Source organism: Haliotis asinina, chromosome 2 (assembly GCF_037392515.1).
Source record: "Haliotis asinina isolate JCU_RB_2024 chromosome 2, JCU_Hal_asi_v2, whole genome shotgun sequence".
Lineage (NCBI taxonomy): Eukaryota > Metazoa > Mollusca > Gastropoda > Lepetellida > Haliotidae > Haliotis > Haliotis asinina.
In genome coordinates this window covers 23,184,269-23,200,661 of record NC_090281.1, presented here as the reverse complement: position 1 = coordinate 23,200,661, position 16,393 = coordinate 23,184,269, and the positions used below count along the sequence as shown (strand labels likewise).

At 37.7% G+C, this 16,393-nt stretch overlaps 1 protein-coding gene across 2 annotated transcripts in view; it reads right to left on the bottom strand.

The window, feature by feature from the left end:
- Nucleotides 1-16,393, bottom strand: part of LOC137272368 (serine/arginine repetitive matrix protein 1-like) — a 40,559-nt gene that overhangs the window by 13,688 nt on the left and 10,478 nt on the right. For both annotated transcript variants that reach the window (XM_067804741.1, XM_067804740.1), the window contains 2 exons: nucleotides 15,250-15,353; nucleotides 11,462-11,527 (listed from right to left, as the gene is read on the bottom strand). In XM_067804741.1, the coding sequence (XP_067660842.1) occupies nucleotides 11,462-11,527; nucleotides 15,250-15,353 (170 nt within the window). The remainder of the gene's footprint in view (nucleotides 1-11,461; nucleotides 11,528-15,249; nucleotides 15,354-16,393) is intronic.

Genomic DNA, 16,393 nt, shown 5'->3' with positions numbered 1-16,393 from the left:
TAACACACTCCATGTCATTTGTACTGACACTTTGGCCAGTATTGCACAATGAAACAATAGTCGTTTTCATGTCATATTAAAACATTTAAAGTGAACATTTAATATATTTAAACAGTTCAGTTCTTTGGGGGTCTGCAGCAAAAATGGGGGGAAAAAACCCAATTCCACCCTAGGATCCCATCAACAGAATGACTAGTGCATTGTTGTTGCAAACACTGTACATCATTATTTATTCTGTATCAAGACAACACACATACTAAAATATTACCACCTTGTTTAATGGATAAAATACATCAATATTTTATGCGTAAAATATCACAAAAAGGTGGTATTAGCATCTCAAGTACATTAACACAGTCACAACAAACAGAGACCTGCTCTGAAGGAAAAGAAATACGGAATCACATGAAAGTACATATTCTTTTCTTCCATGGTTTCTTAACAAGTGTATCGCACAGCTTGTAAAGAAACCTGGAAGATGAAAAAGGAACACTTATTTTTTTCCCTCAGTATATTAATAGTCACAAAGGTCAGAGGAGATTTTACGTAAATATGTGAGTATATATATTTATCATTATCTGTGCATCTCAAATATACGGTCTTGCAACTTTTCTGTATTGACTCATAATTTCATCTTAGATACCTATGTGAATGTTGCTTATTTCAGAAGGCATAATCTCAATATTTTGTTAGTGTTACAGGAATATATTCAAACCTGAAATGTATACTAAAATGCTAGCTCAGATTGATCAAATACAAAAGAGTAGATGAAAAGTTCAAATGAATACAAAGTGAAAGGACAAAGTGTCATGTATGAAATCAGCACTAGCTTGTCACTGTTTCAGTTATAAAATATATTTTAAAAACATCTTGGAGGTTTCCTGTTCTGAAGACATTGATATTTAGTGGCAATAACAACTGATGATTGACATAAGATCTGATCTAAAAACAACATGAAATCATATCAGTTCTCAAAATAGGTGGAGTGCATTTGTACGTTATGCAGCTTTGATCAGCTTTTCAGCTTAAAGTGCACAGGAAAAACCTTGGGTGTTTAACTGAAACTCAAAAGCATGAGTTACACAATGATGCTGAATATCAAGTCATGACTGATTCACTATATACCTGTATGTTTGTATGATTTGTGAATTCTAAATGCATTTTTGAACGGTTCTAGGACTGTCATGAGATGACATATTGTAATGTGATATCCTTCTCACTTTTTCTCCACATTGTTGATCTATCCAAACATTTCACTAGTTTGACTTGAGTAAGTATCACACTGGATAGTTTCCAACAACAAATGATACATAATAAAGCACTGCTGATGCTCGATTATTGATATTGTATATGCCCGGTCATTTGAGATAATTAAGGACTGACTGTGTGTTTCTTTCGTTGCACTGAGGTATGAAACTAAAAACCAATGTGCAAACTGTATGAATCCGCGTATTCTTACAAAATGACAATGAACAGAGCCATGATATGATATTGTTACAAGTATTGTAAGCAATTCTAACTTAGCATTATATGCTCCTCACAAAAAGTTAAGCAACAAACTTTTAGTCTCATTACATTTTCATTTATTGAAATAACAAATCATGGAATGGTGCAGTAGAAAGGTGAAATGTATGTACACATAATTAACAAAATGAAATGGTATTGAGCAATAACAGACCTCTAAATCATCAAAAGCATGTACCTGTGAAAAAGTCATGCAAAATGTGCTGCACCGATGGAGCAACATGTCAACACTAAGGTTCAAGTCAGTTTGGACAGTGAAGGACAGATGCTTATGACCACCATGGGCACAAATACAAGCTTCTATGCATCTTTACATTGACCACATGGCCTTCAACGTTGTGGAATGTTCTGCCATTCTCTCTGTAACACCTGGTCGAGGTCATCCAGAGTCTGGGGGTGAACATGCAGATCGTAAATACGACTTCCAATAATGTCCCAAGCATGTTCAATGGCATAAAGATCAAGTGACCTTGCAGGCCAGTCCATGTGTGTGATGTTGTTGATCTAAACAACATCATTAACAACGCTTCTCAGGCGTTATGATCCATGGACGGGTATTATCATCAATAAAAATGAAGTTTGGACCCACTTGTTGAACCAGAGGAATGATTACAGCTAGGTTCTAACTGATCAGACTGCACATCTAAACAACATCATTAACAACGCTTCTCAGGCGTTATGATCCATGGACGGGTATTATCATCAATAAAAATGAAGTTTGGACCCACTTGTTGAACCAGAGGAATGATTACAGCTAGGTTCTAACTGATCAGACTGCACGTGTGAATGTGGAGCACATTCATGCAGTACATTTTGCATGTTGTTTCTGAGGGTGGTTTTGTTCAGGCGATGTTGTCAATGTTATCAGAAAAATCAAAAGGTTATGTATTCTTTGAATATTTACCTTTCAGTAACATGCAGGCAAAAATTGCTATCAAGATTGATAAAGATTTTATACTGAAAAGACATGTTGCTTATGTTTTTGTCAGGAATATATTTTTTATTCTTGGTGATTGCTTGTTTGTTCCAACTGTCCAGCTGTTTTCCTGCTGTCTTGGCGAGGGTTCCCTTCTAAAAGCATCATCCTATGAATGCACTGTTGCAGATAATAAAATAGGACATTATTCATTGTTCATGATATCACAAATAATTTTACAAGAAAGCATTCCAACACTGAGCTGGAGTCTGTACATGAAATAAAAAAATTTACATTTTCTCAAAATAAAAATCCTGAATGATTTATGGAACTACTCACTCGTAACAGAAAGCCACAGATGATTTGTCCCTTAGGGCTTAGTGTTAAAAGTTTTCCGTGAGCTAGAACTAACAGCACTGATTCCCTTCAGACACAAAGCTGTGTAGTTTGTAGGCTACTCTGTAAGTGTATCTCAAAGGAAACACATTCATGTCAGTTTGAATCAAACTAATTCAGTTGCACTCTGTAGATTATATTTTACTGACAATAATATTCTCACAAGAACTTTTGCCTATTTATATCTTATTCAATTTTCTCTAATAGTTAGTAATGACTTTTGCTTCCAACTTGTGAATTACCTTAATATATTAATGCAAGATGTCAGATGATGGACATTTTGTGATGTTTTTTCAGTAAAAAATGCCATGCTGATTCTCAAACCGTCATGTCAGTTTAAGTGGGGACATCTGCTCTTGTTACTGGGATCTTCATCATTAGTGTCAACAGGAGTCATCAATAGATCCTTGCTTCCTCGCTAAAACTGACTTAGTGACACCCATGAAGATCCGAGCTAGAATTGGTCTTCAGTAAACAATGTTGGTCGTAAGAGGCGACTAACAGGATCAAGTGGTCAGGCTTGCTGACATGGTTGACGCATGTCATCGGTTTCCAAAAGTGTAAATTGATGCTCATGATGTTGATCACTGGATTGTCTGTTCCAGTGTCAATTATTCACAGCCTGTCATCATATGGCTGGAATATTGCTTAGTACAGCATAAGACTAAACTCACTCACTCACTATTACCACACAAGTTGCTGGGAACATGTTTCAGAACTGAACAGAACATATGAATTTCAGTCAAGGTGAACAATTAATCACATCAAAAAATACATTCATCTCAAACATAATCACTCTGTTTTTCTAACGTTGAACTTATCAATGCAAAACCTATGCAAGACAACATCTATTGTCAATACAATGCATATTGATTTTCTTGGCAGCGACATAACATTTAATGTCATGTATCGAATTTGAGCAGTGAGGAAAATAATCAATTGTTGTGCAGCCATATTTGTGTAGGCTGAATCGGAAACCTGAATAGCCATACAAATGTGAAAGCTTGACTCATGTCACATTTATCTGACCAGGTACCTGGATATGCTTCAATATTTTCATGGTTCTTATTCTTGTTCTCTTTAAGTTTCATCACCACCATCACCACCATCATCTTTTACCTGAATGCTTCTATATGTGGTGTCCATTTTGTTTTCAGTATTTTGTTGTGATGTGATAGTACTGTGCAATGCTGATCTTTCCCAGATTGTGTCTGGCCACAATGTAGCTAGCTCACGAGACTGTCCAGTGTGAGGATCTAACTCTGATCTTCATGTGTGTGAGACTGTCCCTAAGAGTGGGTTCCTTCTAGCCTGTACAGTAGGTCACAACCATGGAGTTGCATGTCCAAGAAGAATGTCTCAGATGTCGAGAATAGCCCTGGATTGTGAAGATAACAGCCTTCACCACTACAATTTTTATAAATATTGGAGAAACTGGCAGACAGAGTCCTGAAATGATTATGTCGTCTGAATGTGCATTCCATCCTGTAACGTCCTTGAACACTTACTCTGTGTGCATGATGAGTCCAGCTGTACCCCCAAACACTGGTTGATCCAATCCTGAAAGTATATGAGACGCAGACTGCCATTAGATCTGAGAAAACAACAACATCCATTTCCTGAGGACTGGTAATCCATAATCTCTGACAGCACCTCTGTCCTCTGAAGGATGAACTAAATCAAGTTTAGTGTCTCCTATTGTACTTCTGAACACATTTTGGCTGAAGTTCTGCCTTTTCCGGATGTACTAAGATCCCACATTTTCAAGTAAAGCTGGAAGGCAGTGCAAGTCTTTGAAACTGGCTTCTTCATCCATATTTGGAGAAAGAAAGTCATGTAGATATCCATGAATCCTTCTTCATTGCAGACGTTTTCTGTGATGACTGAATAATCTGAGGGAGCTATGGATGTCCTTAAAAGAAAAACCCTGAACAGGAAGAAACCTCCATTTATGTGAAGACGGATGGGCCTCAGCTATTTCCCAGTCTAGTACCTTGAGGTCTATGATCATCCTCAGCTCCAGTGAGTCCTTCTTGGGAACCAGGAATGCCCAAAAGTAAAAATTTGGTCCAAAGAGTTCAACTTCATAAATTTTCTTTTTGTCTATGTCTGTCATTGCCACTGAAGCTGACAAGAGCTTGCCTATGTCTATCATTGCCACTGAAGCTTGTGTTGAAGTCCTACTGGGTGTGTCAACAAAAGGTTCCTGGGCCTTGTCAAACAATAGGTGGTAACCATCCTTGATGAGGATCCAGTAGGTGGTCATGGTGATTCCTTATTTGACTGTGCTGACAGATGGCCACCAATTGGGTCAAGGATAACAGTGTAAGAAATACTGTTAACCTTACAGCAAGAAGAGTTTCAGACACAGCATGAGTTGTGTCAGAGAGTCCAAAGTGGTTGAGTGGTTGAATCAGGAAGGTTTATGTTTGGGTTTCTCCTCCTTTTTGATCTGATATCCCTTGTCATGCTCTGGGAATAAGGTTGAGTCAGCTATCTTGTTGGAAATCAATGATGCAAGAATGTTTTAAGGCGGTTTTAGGGAACGACAAGTAGATTGAAGCCTAAGTTGCCAAGCAGATGCTGAAGTCATCTTCTGAGACAGAAGTACTTCAGTTCAGGGCTTTGCATCTTCCATTAAAAAGCTGGAAACTCTGAGTCAAGCATATTCTGTGATACCTAGGATGTAGGTGAGCAGAGCTTATGTAAGTAAGGGTCTCATCTCAAAACTGTTATGCTAGATGATCCAGGAGTACATGAGGTGCATAAATGACCAAAGGCATACTGTCATAGAGCATCTGCCCTGTATCCCCAGATATTTCCATTTGCACAACAGAGACATTCTCAGGGCATTGTCATCCTTTGAACATAGAAGCATTTCTCGGGATACAAACCAGTAGAGGAATACTTGCTCTCAGTTATAGATAAATTCACCAACACTTTTACAGTAAGCTATGAACCCCTCGTCTTGGGTTTGAACTTGTCCAGTAAATTAGTGTTGCACATATCTTATATGTCACTACTTTGCTACAATTAAGAGAATGATCATAGGCTAGCATTCAGGTCCTTGGTTGAATGAGTAACTATGGAATGTACGTTTTAGTCTGCATGTTAATAAAGTTGCAAGGTTGTCAGCAAATGTGTAGCAAGCTGCTTTGAGTTCTCATAGATTTGGAGCCAAAATTCTCATAAAGTAGATATGTCAGGCCATAGTCAGATCATACTGGATCTTAGGTTGTAATCCTGTGTATGGCTTCTATGCTCTATACAATCCACATGGTCTATGGTCTGTGATATTTTTCAAATGGCAAAGGTGAACATTGTTGACAGGCCTCACATCTGGAGTCATGGGGTGTCCAAACATTCCCAACAGTCAGCATGAAGATCTTGAGGAGACATTCATAACTGAACAATATCTAGTGTCCAGTAGGGAAACCAATACCCATGCCAGAGGGGAATAAATAGACAAGCCATGGAATATTCACATTTCACAAACAGGATAAAATTATGAGTGTTATTATGAAATTATTTAAACTCCTACAGATACCATTTGGTGGAGCACGAGGAAGAAAGACAACACACATCCTGTGACTATAAATATTTATTTCACTAAACTGTTGATTGAGAAACAAGTTTCGTGTAAAAAGGCAATCCAGGGAGGTAGTATACTAAGAATTATTGTCCCTGTTGATAATGTTTATATATGGCATCAAGAAATGACGTACACGAGACCCATTTCTCAACGATGGTCTACTTTCCCATTTCTATCCTTGATATTTTCAAAATCATGGCTCTAGAGTTTCATCTTTTCAGAAACAAGTTTCAAGATAAAGGCAATCAAGTCATATGAAGGATGTATATAGAAATATTTTTTAGAAATGCCTACATTTGAAAACAAGCACCGTTTGTATATATTAGCATGTCTCCTTTATCAAAGACTGTTACAATCGTTGACACAAAATGTTAGCAAAGTATGATTTCAAAACAACAGATTGAAAATGTTTTTTATTCAAAGTAATAACAAACTTCATACAAGATAGAGTTTACAGCCATCTTTTAAATGTCATTAAATTCAAATGTCTTTGTTTTTCTGATGAAGTCATGAAGGATTTCAACATTCAATTTCAACTTGTTTACAGAAGGATTCATTACTTTTTAATATTGTTTTCAAATGACATACATTTTTTAATGGTATCATACTTGTCAGATGTGAAAAAGATAACAAAATAGCCAGTAAGATGAAGATTGAAATCTTTGGAATTTGTCATGACTGAGGACAGTGACATTACCAAAGCAGAGACAACTGGTGATGATTTGAGTAAATCTACAAAGACAGTAATAATGAAAATGTTGTTTAGCATTGATTTGGAGACTTGAGGGATTCAGTGCACAATTTTAAAGCAGTGTATGAAATAAGGCCTGTCTGACCACTCATTACTAGATTTCTGATGGATGGTCCACATTTACTGCTACACAGCCTAGCATCATGGTCTGGTAAAAATTTCAGATAACATATTGCATATATCTGAGTTCAAATTCCCCATATCTTAAAATAATTTTTCAATCTGAGAGTTACATTTAGACTTGCCTTTAGTTGACAGTTACCGGTGAGACATTGAACTATTGTATTGCAAGGTCAATGCAGCACGTTGACATATCACTGAAACGATTCATTGTCACTGAAATGTGAGGCCTATCAATGCATGGAGCTGTACATTAACGGTAAAGTTCATTAAATTATTCGTTGTAACTAAAAATGAGTTATTTTCTTTTTGATTGTCTTGGGGCAGTGGGGTAGCGTAGTGGTTAAAACGTTCGCTCGTCAGGTCGAAGACCCGGGTTCGATTCCCCAAATGGGTACAATGTGTGAAACCCATTTTCTGATGTCCCCTACCGTGATATTGCTGGAATACTGCCAAAAAGCAGCATAAAACCGTACTCACTCACTCATTCACTCTGGTCTGGTTAATTCCATTTGGGCTGGTAACCTTTTGAAGTTACCATCCCTGACCTCTGTCTGGGCCTTTGCCGTATTTCATACTCTCTGCTTAATGCATCTTTAACTAGCCAGGGCATCATATATCCACTCTGTTATGATAAATACCTGGACAAGTTGCAGTTATTACCATCTTTGTTGTTCTGCCATGATCCTGCATGGCACACTGGGGTAGCCTACTGGTAGTTAAGGTTAGAGCATTTGCTCAACATGCTGAAAACCCAGATTCAATTCCCCATGTGGGTACAAAATGTAAAGCCCATTTCTGGTGAGTGAGTGAGTGAGTGAGTGAGTGAGTGAGTGAGTGAGTGAGTGAGTGAGTGAGTGAGTGAGTGAGTGAGTGAGTGAGTGAGTGAGTGAGTGAGTGAGTGAGTGAGTGAGTGAGTGAGTGAGTGAGTGAGTGAGTGAGTGAGTGAGTGAGTGAGTGAGTGAGTGAGTGAGTGAGTGAGTATGGTTTTATACAACTTTTAGCAATATTCCAGCAATATCATAGTGGGCAATATCACCAGAAATAGGCTTCACACATTGCACCCATATCAAGGATCAAACCAAGGTCTTCGGCATCATGAGTGAATGCTTTAACCACTAGGCTACCCCGATGCCACTAAAGTGACATAAAGCCAAACACACTCATTCGTGTTCTTACAAAGAATTTCTTTTCCTTGTAAAATTTCATGGCTATCATTAGATTTCTGCCACTGGAATCATGCTCAAAATGAAGCTATTGGCAGTAAATAAGTCCTGGGTAAGTATCACAACAAAACAGAGACATAATTAATACAGACCATAATCAAGGATGCTTAAGTGGTGATAGTTGTTTCACTGTTTCATAGAATATCTGACGGCACATTGTCAAATAAAGTGCATTGCAATGTATTGTACTTCAGGTACTTGATATATTGGAGACTTAACAATATGACAGTGAGTGACACTAACTGTGAATGTCGATCCTATTTTCTGCATAATTATAAAGGCCCTAAACATATATGTTATGGTTCTGATAACAACAATCTCAAAATAAGGTTGCATAGTTAGTGATTCTATTTTCATTGTTACACAGTTTATAGTATTACGCTATGCACTTATTGTGTTTTTAGACCAAGTCTGAATTGTTTCCATGGAATTCATTAAAAGCAGAAATGCCATATACCTGTAATCAGAAAAAGTCACCATTTCAAGATCTGTCTCGTATATCTGCCAAGATCTTTTGAAAGATATGAAATGGTTTTCGAGTTGTGCTCCGGAAACGAAGTCAGCAACATGTTCATGGAACCGAGAAAATAATACATCATAAAAGCCTGAAAATACCAAAAGACACCACTTTGGGGTCTGCCACACATATCTACCAAATTTTACTGACAGATATTAAATGGTTTTTGGGTTGTGCTCAGGAAACAGAACACACCTCTCACTTTTGAGAGTAAGTCGGAAACGTTTCCATGGAAACCGATAAAATGATAAATCACAAAAACCTGTAAGTAGCAAAAGGCACCACTTTAGGTTCTGATTGCCATATCTACCAAGTTTTGCAAAAAAGTATTGAACGATTTTAGAGTTCTGCTCCAGAAACGATGCCCATCCCTCCATTTTGAGACTAAGTCCGAAACATTTCCATAGAAAAGGAGAAAATAATAATCACAAAAACCTGTAAATAGCAAAGGCACCACTTAGGGGTCTGCCACACATATCTACCAAGTAACACTGACAGATATTGAGAAGTTTTTGAGTTCTGCTCCTGACACCAAACACACCTCTCACTTTTGAGACAAAGTCTCAATCGTTTCCATGGAAACCAAGAAACTAAGAAATCACAAAAACCTGTAACTAGCAAAAGGCACCAGTGCAGCTTCTGATTGATATATCTACCACGTTTTGCAGAAAAATATTAAACGTTTTTTGAGTTATGCTCCGGAAACGAAGCACATCCCTTCATTTTGAGACTAAGTCTTAAACATTTCCATGGAAACCAAGAAAATATTAAATCACAAAAACCTGTAAATAGCAAAAGGCACCACTTTGGGGTCAGCCACACATATCTACCAAGTTTTGCAGAAAAATATTGAATGGGTTTTGAGTACTGCTCCGGAAACAAAACACACTTCTCAGTTTTGAGACTAAGTACGAAACACTTCCATGGAAACCGAGAAAATAATACATCACAAGATCCTGTACATAGCAAAAGGCACCACTTTAGGTTCTGACTGATGTATCTACCAAGTTTTTGCAGAAAAATATTAAACAGCTTTTGAGTTCTGCTCCGGAAACGAAACACACCTCTCAATTTTGAGACTATGTCCGAAACATTTCCATGGAAACTGAGAAAAAAAACTGTACATAGCAAAAGGCAGCACTTTAGGTTCTGATTGATATATCTACCAAGTTTTGCAGAAAAATATTGAATGGTTTTTGAGTTCTGCTCCGGAAACGAAGCCCATCCCTCCATAAGACGAACATCAAAATGTTCCATGGAAAAACAAAAAAAAGATAAATGCCAAAAATCTGTAAATAGCAAAAGGCACAACCATAGGCTGAGATTACTATATCTATCAAGTTTGGTCTAAAAATATTGAACGGTTTCTGAGTTATGCTCTGCAAACAAAATGATTACAGATAGATGGATGGACGGACAGACGAGGCGTCGACTATATTCCCCGCATTACATGCCGGAGGAATATAAAGGAGAATATCTGTTGTAAAGGAAAGTATGTGTAGATGCTAATATAACCCATAAAAATAATCACAGAAAGTTCATTTATATTCTTTACCCAATATACTGGTTCTCAGAAAAATATTGCAATATGTATCATTTTAAAAATGTATTGTGATATACCATATACCATAATATCATGCAGCCCTAGTAATTATTACTGTATACAATTCAGTTGGTGTAAAATTATCACTGCCAGTAGGTGAATACAATGGTACTGGTAGCATGAGTGCCATGTCTGCAAACGAACAATTAAATGTAAATTAGATTAGTTTATATGGGAAAGCAGGCAAATCGTAGTTCAGATTACAATAGATGAAATGTCTCTTTCAGAATGGTGACAGCATCTATTAATATTGTATCCTACTGCAATGAAAAAATCCCACTTAGTTATGCTGTATCATATTCTTTGTTCTCCTATCATCCTTGAAATCAAACATCCTTAGCAGGGTCTATGCCACATCCTGGCCAACCAACCAACCAACCAACCAACCAACCAACCAACCAACCAACCAACCAACCAGCCAGCCAGCCAGCAACCAACCAACCAATCAAAAGCTAGTACATCCTAAAAACCCAAGAGACTTTTTCAAAAGATAACTTACACACCTGGATTTCTGGGAAAATGAATTAATACTGACACACTTTTATAGCAAAAATGTGTTCTTGTGTTTCAACTTTATGCAGAAACGATTTAATCCTGCAGCTGGTAGAATTTCTTGTTCAGTTCAAAAACTGGGCAGCAAAACTCTGTCTCATTTCATCCCTCAAATACCTACCACCCTCGTACATGCTCCCCCAAATCTCCTGTAATTTATTCACTGAGTGAAAAGTAAATGACAGATTAAAAACTACATAAACCATTGTTATCATCTGAAGATTTGTTTGCAGCACAAAAGAAATATGAAAAGTAAGAACTGACCTTTCCTTGGCGTGTTCAAGAACACTCATGAGAATCTCCCTTGGCAGTTCCAGAAGTTCTTTCAGGCTGCAAGATTGACAACGTTAGTGTAAGAATGTGGTAATTAATTTTGCGGAAGTACAAAGTAATGTAAGGTTTAATAACACTATGGAGAATTCAGACATTTTGTCAGTAACTAAAGAAATGAATTAAGGGTCGGTAACCATAACAACAAAAATGTCAGTAACTATGGAAACTACGAGGCCCTTGTAAGTAACTGTAGTGACTGTGTCTGTTTGGGTCAAAATGATACTGATGAATCACAATCTAACTCCAAACTGGTTCATGATAAAACATTCATTTCAGAATGGAACTCTGGAAAAAAGATTCATAATGTTTGTCTAAATCTTAAAAAGTTACTTAACAAATTATCGTCATTTTGTTTTGATTTTCTGTGTGAAAAGTATACAAACCAACACTGAAAATTAAATTCTGCGATGCATATGAGAACGCATATAATACTATGCAAAAATGACCAGAACGAAAACTGGGATCAGAGGATCAGACTCATTGACTTAGTGACCCAATTGTGCAGATCAGTGCTCAAGATGTAAATCACTGGTTACTCTGTTCTAGACTTGATTATTTATATAGATTGAATTTACATTGCTCAGTCTGGCATTAAAACACCAACCACTGCAACTAAAAACCATATGAAACTAACATTGGCCTACATGACGATTCACTTGGACAATGCAAACAAAAAGCATGGAACTCTGTTCAGTGAGGCAGCCTGGGTTTGCTGAAGTTATAGGATGGTTGATTTGCTGATGTGCTCAGCAATATTCCAGCAATATGACCTTCTGTAAATAATCGAGTCTGAACCAGACTATCCAGTGATCAACATCGCAGTTGAGCATCATTCTACACAACTGAGATACAATGACTTGTGTCAACCAAGTCAGCAAGTCTGACCACCCCATTCTGTTAATAGCCACTTACGACAAGTATGGGTTACTGAAGACCAGTTCGAACTGGTAGATCCAGGTTAGAATTGGTCTTCAGTAACCCATGTAATAAATGTGTTAACAAGAACTACACTGTGAACCTAGGTTAACTCAGGCTACACCTTGATCAATGCAGGTCCACAGGATTTACCCTAGGTTTGAAAATCCAACAGAAGGAAGCACTGCAACTGCCCAATGGTACTGCTTGGTTATTACAGGGAGACAAAAGTATTCTCCCTTTGTAAGATTTTATTCCTGTTTCCTCTATATTTGTGTGGTGATTTTATCTCTCACATGAAATGAGTGAGTGAGTTTAGTTTTATGTCACATTTAGCAGTATTGCAACAATATCATGGCAGAGGAGTCAAAAGGGACAATGTCATAATGTGAAGAATCGATTCAGGTTTTCGGCATGCTGAGCAAATGCTTTAATAACCTACTCTGGCTACCCCACCACCCCTTTGCATGAAATGAAATCCTGACAACTGGAAACACAATTAAATGGTCAGACCCAAAGGACATTGGCCATTTGTGACAAAGCACTCAAGCCACTACACTCTGTACAAGTGGTGCAGGTGGTGAGATGTACTGATATATATTTGATGAATTAAACATTTCAGTTAATACATTCTGTTCCAAAATTAATGATGTTTACATGTACTGACTCTATGTTTAAATGCCTCAAATGAAAACACAGTAATTTTATCTCCTTGGTGAAGAACAGCCAAAGGCCAGCAGATGTATGTGAATTCTGTTCCATGCCCTGGCGGCATTCCCTGTGATCTTACCTGTGGTCTGTCTAACAGTTACACCACGGCTTGAAGGTTCTAAGTCTGCAGGTATCTGATTGGCTCATTACAAGTTAGCAAGTCATGCCTAAGGCTCCCACGCACATAAAACAGTTTCTGCTTACCTATCTCAGTTGAATGTAAACCTGCTAAAAATAACCCTCAACAAAATGACATTTGTAATTTTTTAATTTCAAGGGCGTAGTACATTTTCATACAAGGTAATCTGAAACAAATAGTGATAAATCTATAGAATGAAGAATGATGATCTGTGGTACTCATGATCTACTGTTCTTCATGCCTGCTTCATAGGTCGAGTTGCACAGGTACGTTTACCAGAGTGATTGGACAAGTAGCCTTTAGTACCCCTGCATTGCAAATATCCTTCATCAATGATCTCTTGTATACACTGTCTGCCTGAGCACTGTGTCTCAATTCGTCCTCACTTTATTCAGGTGCTAGAGCTCACCCGTAGAAAGGTCCTTGATTGCCATTTATTTTCATTCAGTACAGTTCGTAAAGTTCAGGCAGTTCGCTCAAGGTGTGATGTCGGAGTGTTTTTGCCTGTACACAGCGATGGTGTAGTTTTTAGCAGTTTTACCTTTAAATTTGATGAAACTGCCCAGTTTATCTCAGCCAACAATAATTTGTCTTGCCCCGAGCTGATGTGCTCTATTGCATGCTGATCAGGCTCAAAGCAAACAGCTTGCAGTTATAGAAAAGCACAGTGCTGAGGAGACTTTGTGCAGTTTTTCTACCGAAAACACTTTTTCCAACAAAATTTACTCACTGTCTTCCGTTATGGGGTTGGCTTGCTTTGTAGTCGTTCCAAGTTCCTCTGACGTCAGTTTGGACATTTCAGCACCAAGTTCTTGGTGAAATTGATAGCAGTGTTGCGTCTGACATCGAGGGACTTTACGTCATTGTCATGCTCTCTCAATGCCATAAGAAGCCCACTCATGATCAAATACAAGTTCTTCAGTGGGTAGCAGTTCCCGTTGACATTACAGGCCTCAACAACAAATTTTGATAGCCAGATGTTTACTGTCTCCACATTAAAGTCTTTTGCCGTAGATAGGGAATAGTGTCGTCTTCACATTGTTTTCACCACTGCTCGACAACACCAACACTCCACTTCATGTTTTGGATTAGCGAATCTGTTTCTTTAATAATTTTTGTTTACTGCTACTTTAACTTCGTTGTTAAAGAAATCAGAAGCAAACTGAAAGTTGAAATGAGTTGGACTGCTCATGCTTGCATCACTATTTTTCATGACCTCGGTAAGTGTACAGTTTGAAAGTTCAGGAAAAGTTGCACACAGCTGATTGGGTCCCACTATGCTCAGCAGCTTGTGTCTTCAATTGTCTCATCCCATTCCAGTCTATTTTCAACTTTGTCCATTATTTGTGACAATGTAATGTTGTCTGTGGTGTCATCCCACTCGTGACTTCAAAAAAAAATGCCAGACTTTGACCAGTACAAAGTTAGAATGTCCAGTAATTTCAAAGGCTGCTGGTCAATATGTCCGGTAAATCATAACTTTCCTAACTACCTCTGTTCATTTCATTTCTCCTTGAAAAAGATTACATTTTCACAACGACATGAAAGTGGTGTCAACCCGTGAAGGACTGGGGTAGAACAGGCCCTCAGCAAACCCTTGCCTGCCATAAAAGGCGACTCAGCTTGTCATAAGAGGCGCCTAACGGGTACGGGTGCTCAGGCTCGTTGACTTGGTTGGCACATGTCATCAGTTCCCAGTTGCGCAGATTGATGTTCATGCTGTTGATCACTGGATTGTTTGGTCCAGATTGGATTATTTACAGATTGCCGCCATATAGCTGGAATGCTGCTGCATGCAGCATAAAACTAAACTCACTAACTGAAGAGTTGTCAAATAAAAAAATTATGAATTAGTTCAAGACCCGTGAGTGCCCTTTTAAAGTAACTAGGCTAACTAACAAATGACAACAATATAATAGACAACATATAAGCAGACATAAAAAAGTCTACACACCTGTCTGCATCCACATAAGGTCTGGCAGTTCTCTGATTACCAGTACCACCACGGCTGAATCCAGTTCCACGACTACCTCCTGAGTGAGCACTTGCATACTTTTTCTGCAAATACAGATATCAGTTTCCAAGAATCATTCAGAGGGCAGATATCAGTGATTGTTTTAGTCAGGGTAAATAGTAGATAATATAACTTAACCGAGTCAACAGTCATGACAAGATTTAACAGAAATATTACAAAAGTAAGATTCATAGGATTTTATAAACATTTTCTCAAACTTGTTAAAATTGTAGATGATTAAAATATAAATATTCCAAAATTATCTGGTTTTGCTTTTAATTTGATGTAAAACAGCAAATGTTGGCAAAGATTTTGTGAATGAAAATACGTTACAAAACATGTCTTGTTGGGGATTTTACTGCACTATTCAGGCACCTGACAGAGGGAGACAACTAATGTTGGATTAAACGCATCCCTGGAACATTAAGTTCAGGAAACTTTCCTGGTTAACTGGGCACTCTTCACGTGATAACTCAATAAACATTGAAATTTTGTTAGTATGAATCCTTTTCAAGCAGACACCAAACAATCTGGATGATGTTTTAACTGGAATATTGAAAATCTGAATGTATTAGAAAGTGAAATCTTTTCGCTTCACTTGAACATCTTAGAATAATGTAGCTACTGACTGGATTAAAATTATGAAGAGTATAATGTATGTTCAACAGAGGGAAGCATTTTCTGAGGGACAATACATCAGTGTAGTTTTTACTTCTGCTACAAAATGCTAAACTAGGCCTACCACAGGAACAACAGGTATCAGAGCCTGTTCTGGTGCAGAGTCAGGGTGTGTTAAAAATAATATTTGAATTCTCTGAGCGGTGTTTAGGAACATCCTAGCAAGGATATTTAAGGTTCAGTTTCAACGGCATTGCTGATTTAGAGGAGCTACCACTAAAATTTAAAACTTCACTTGAACAGATAGATGGTGGCATGCCACATTGTTACATATTTAATTCTCACTCAACTTTCAGTCAGGTTAGACAAGAAAAGTGTCACAGGTGAAGTCAGTGAGAGAATGATGTTTGATGTTGCTGTCAGTAACATACCAGCTACATCATTATTTCATCGATCCTATCAATCA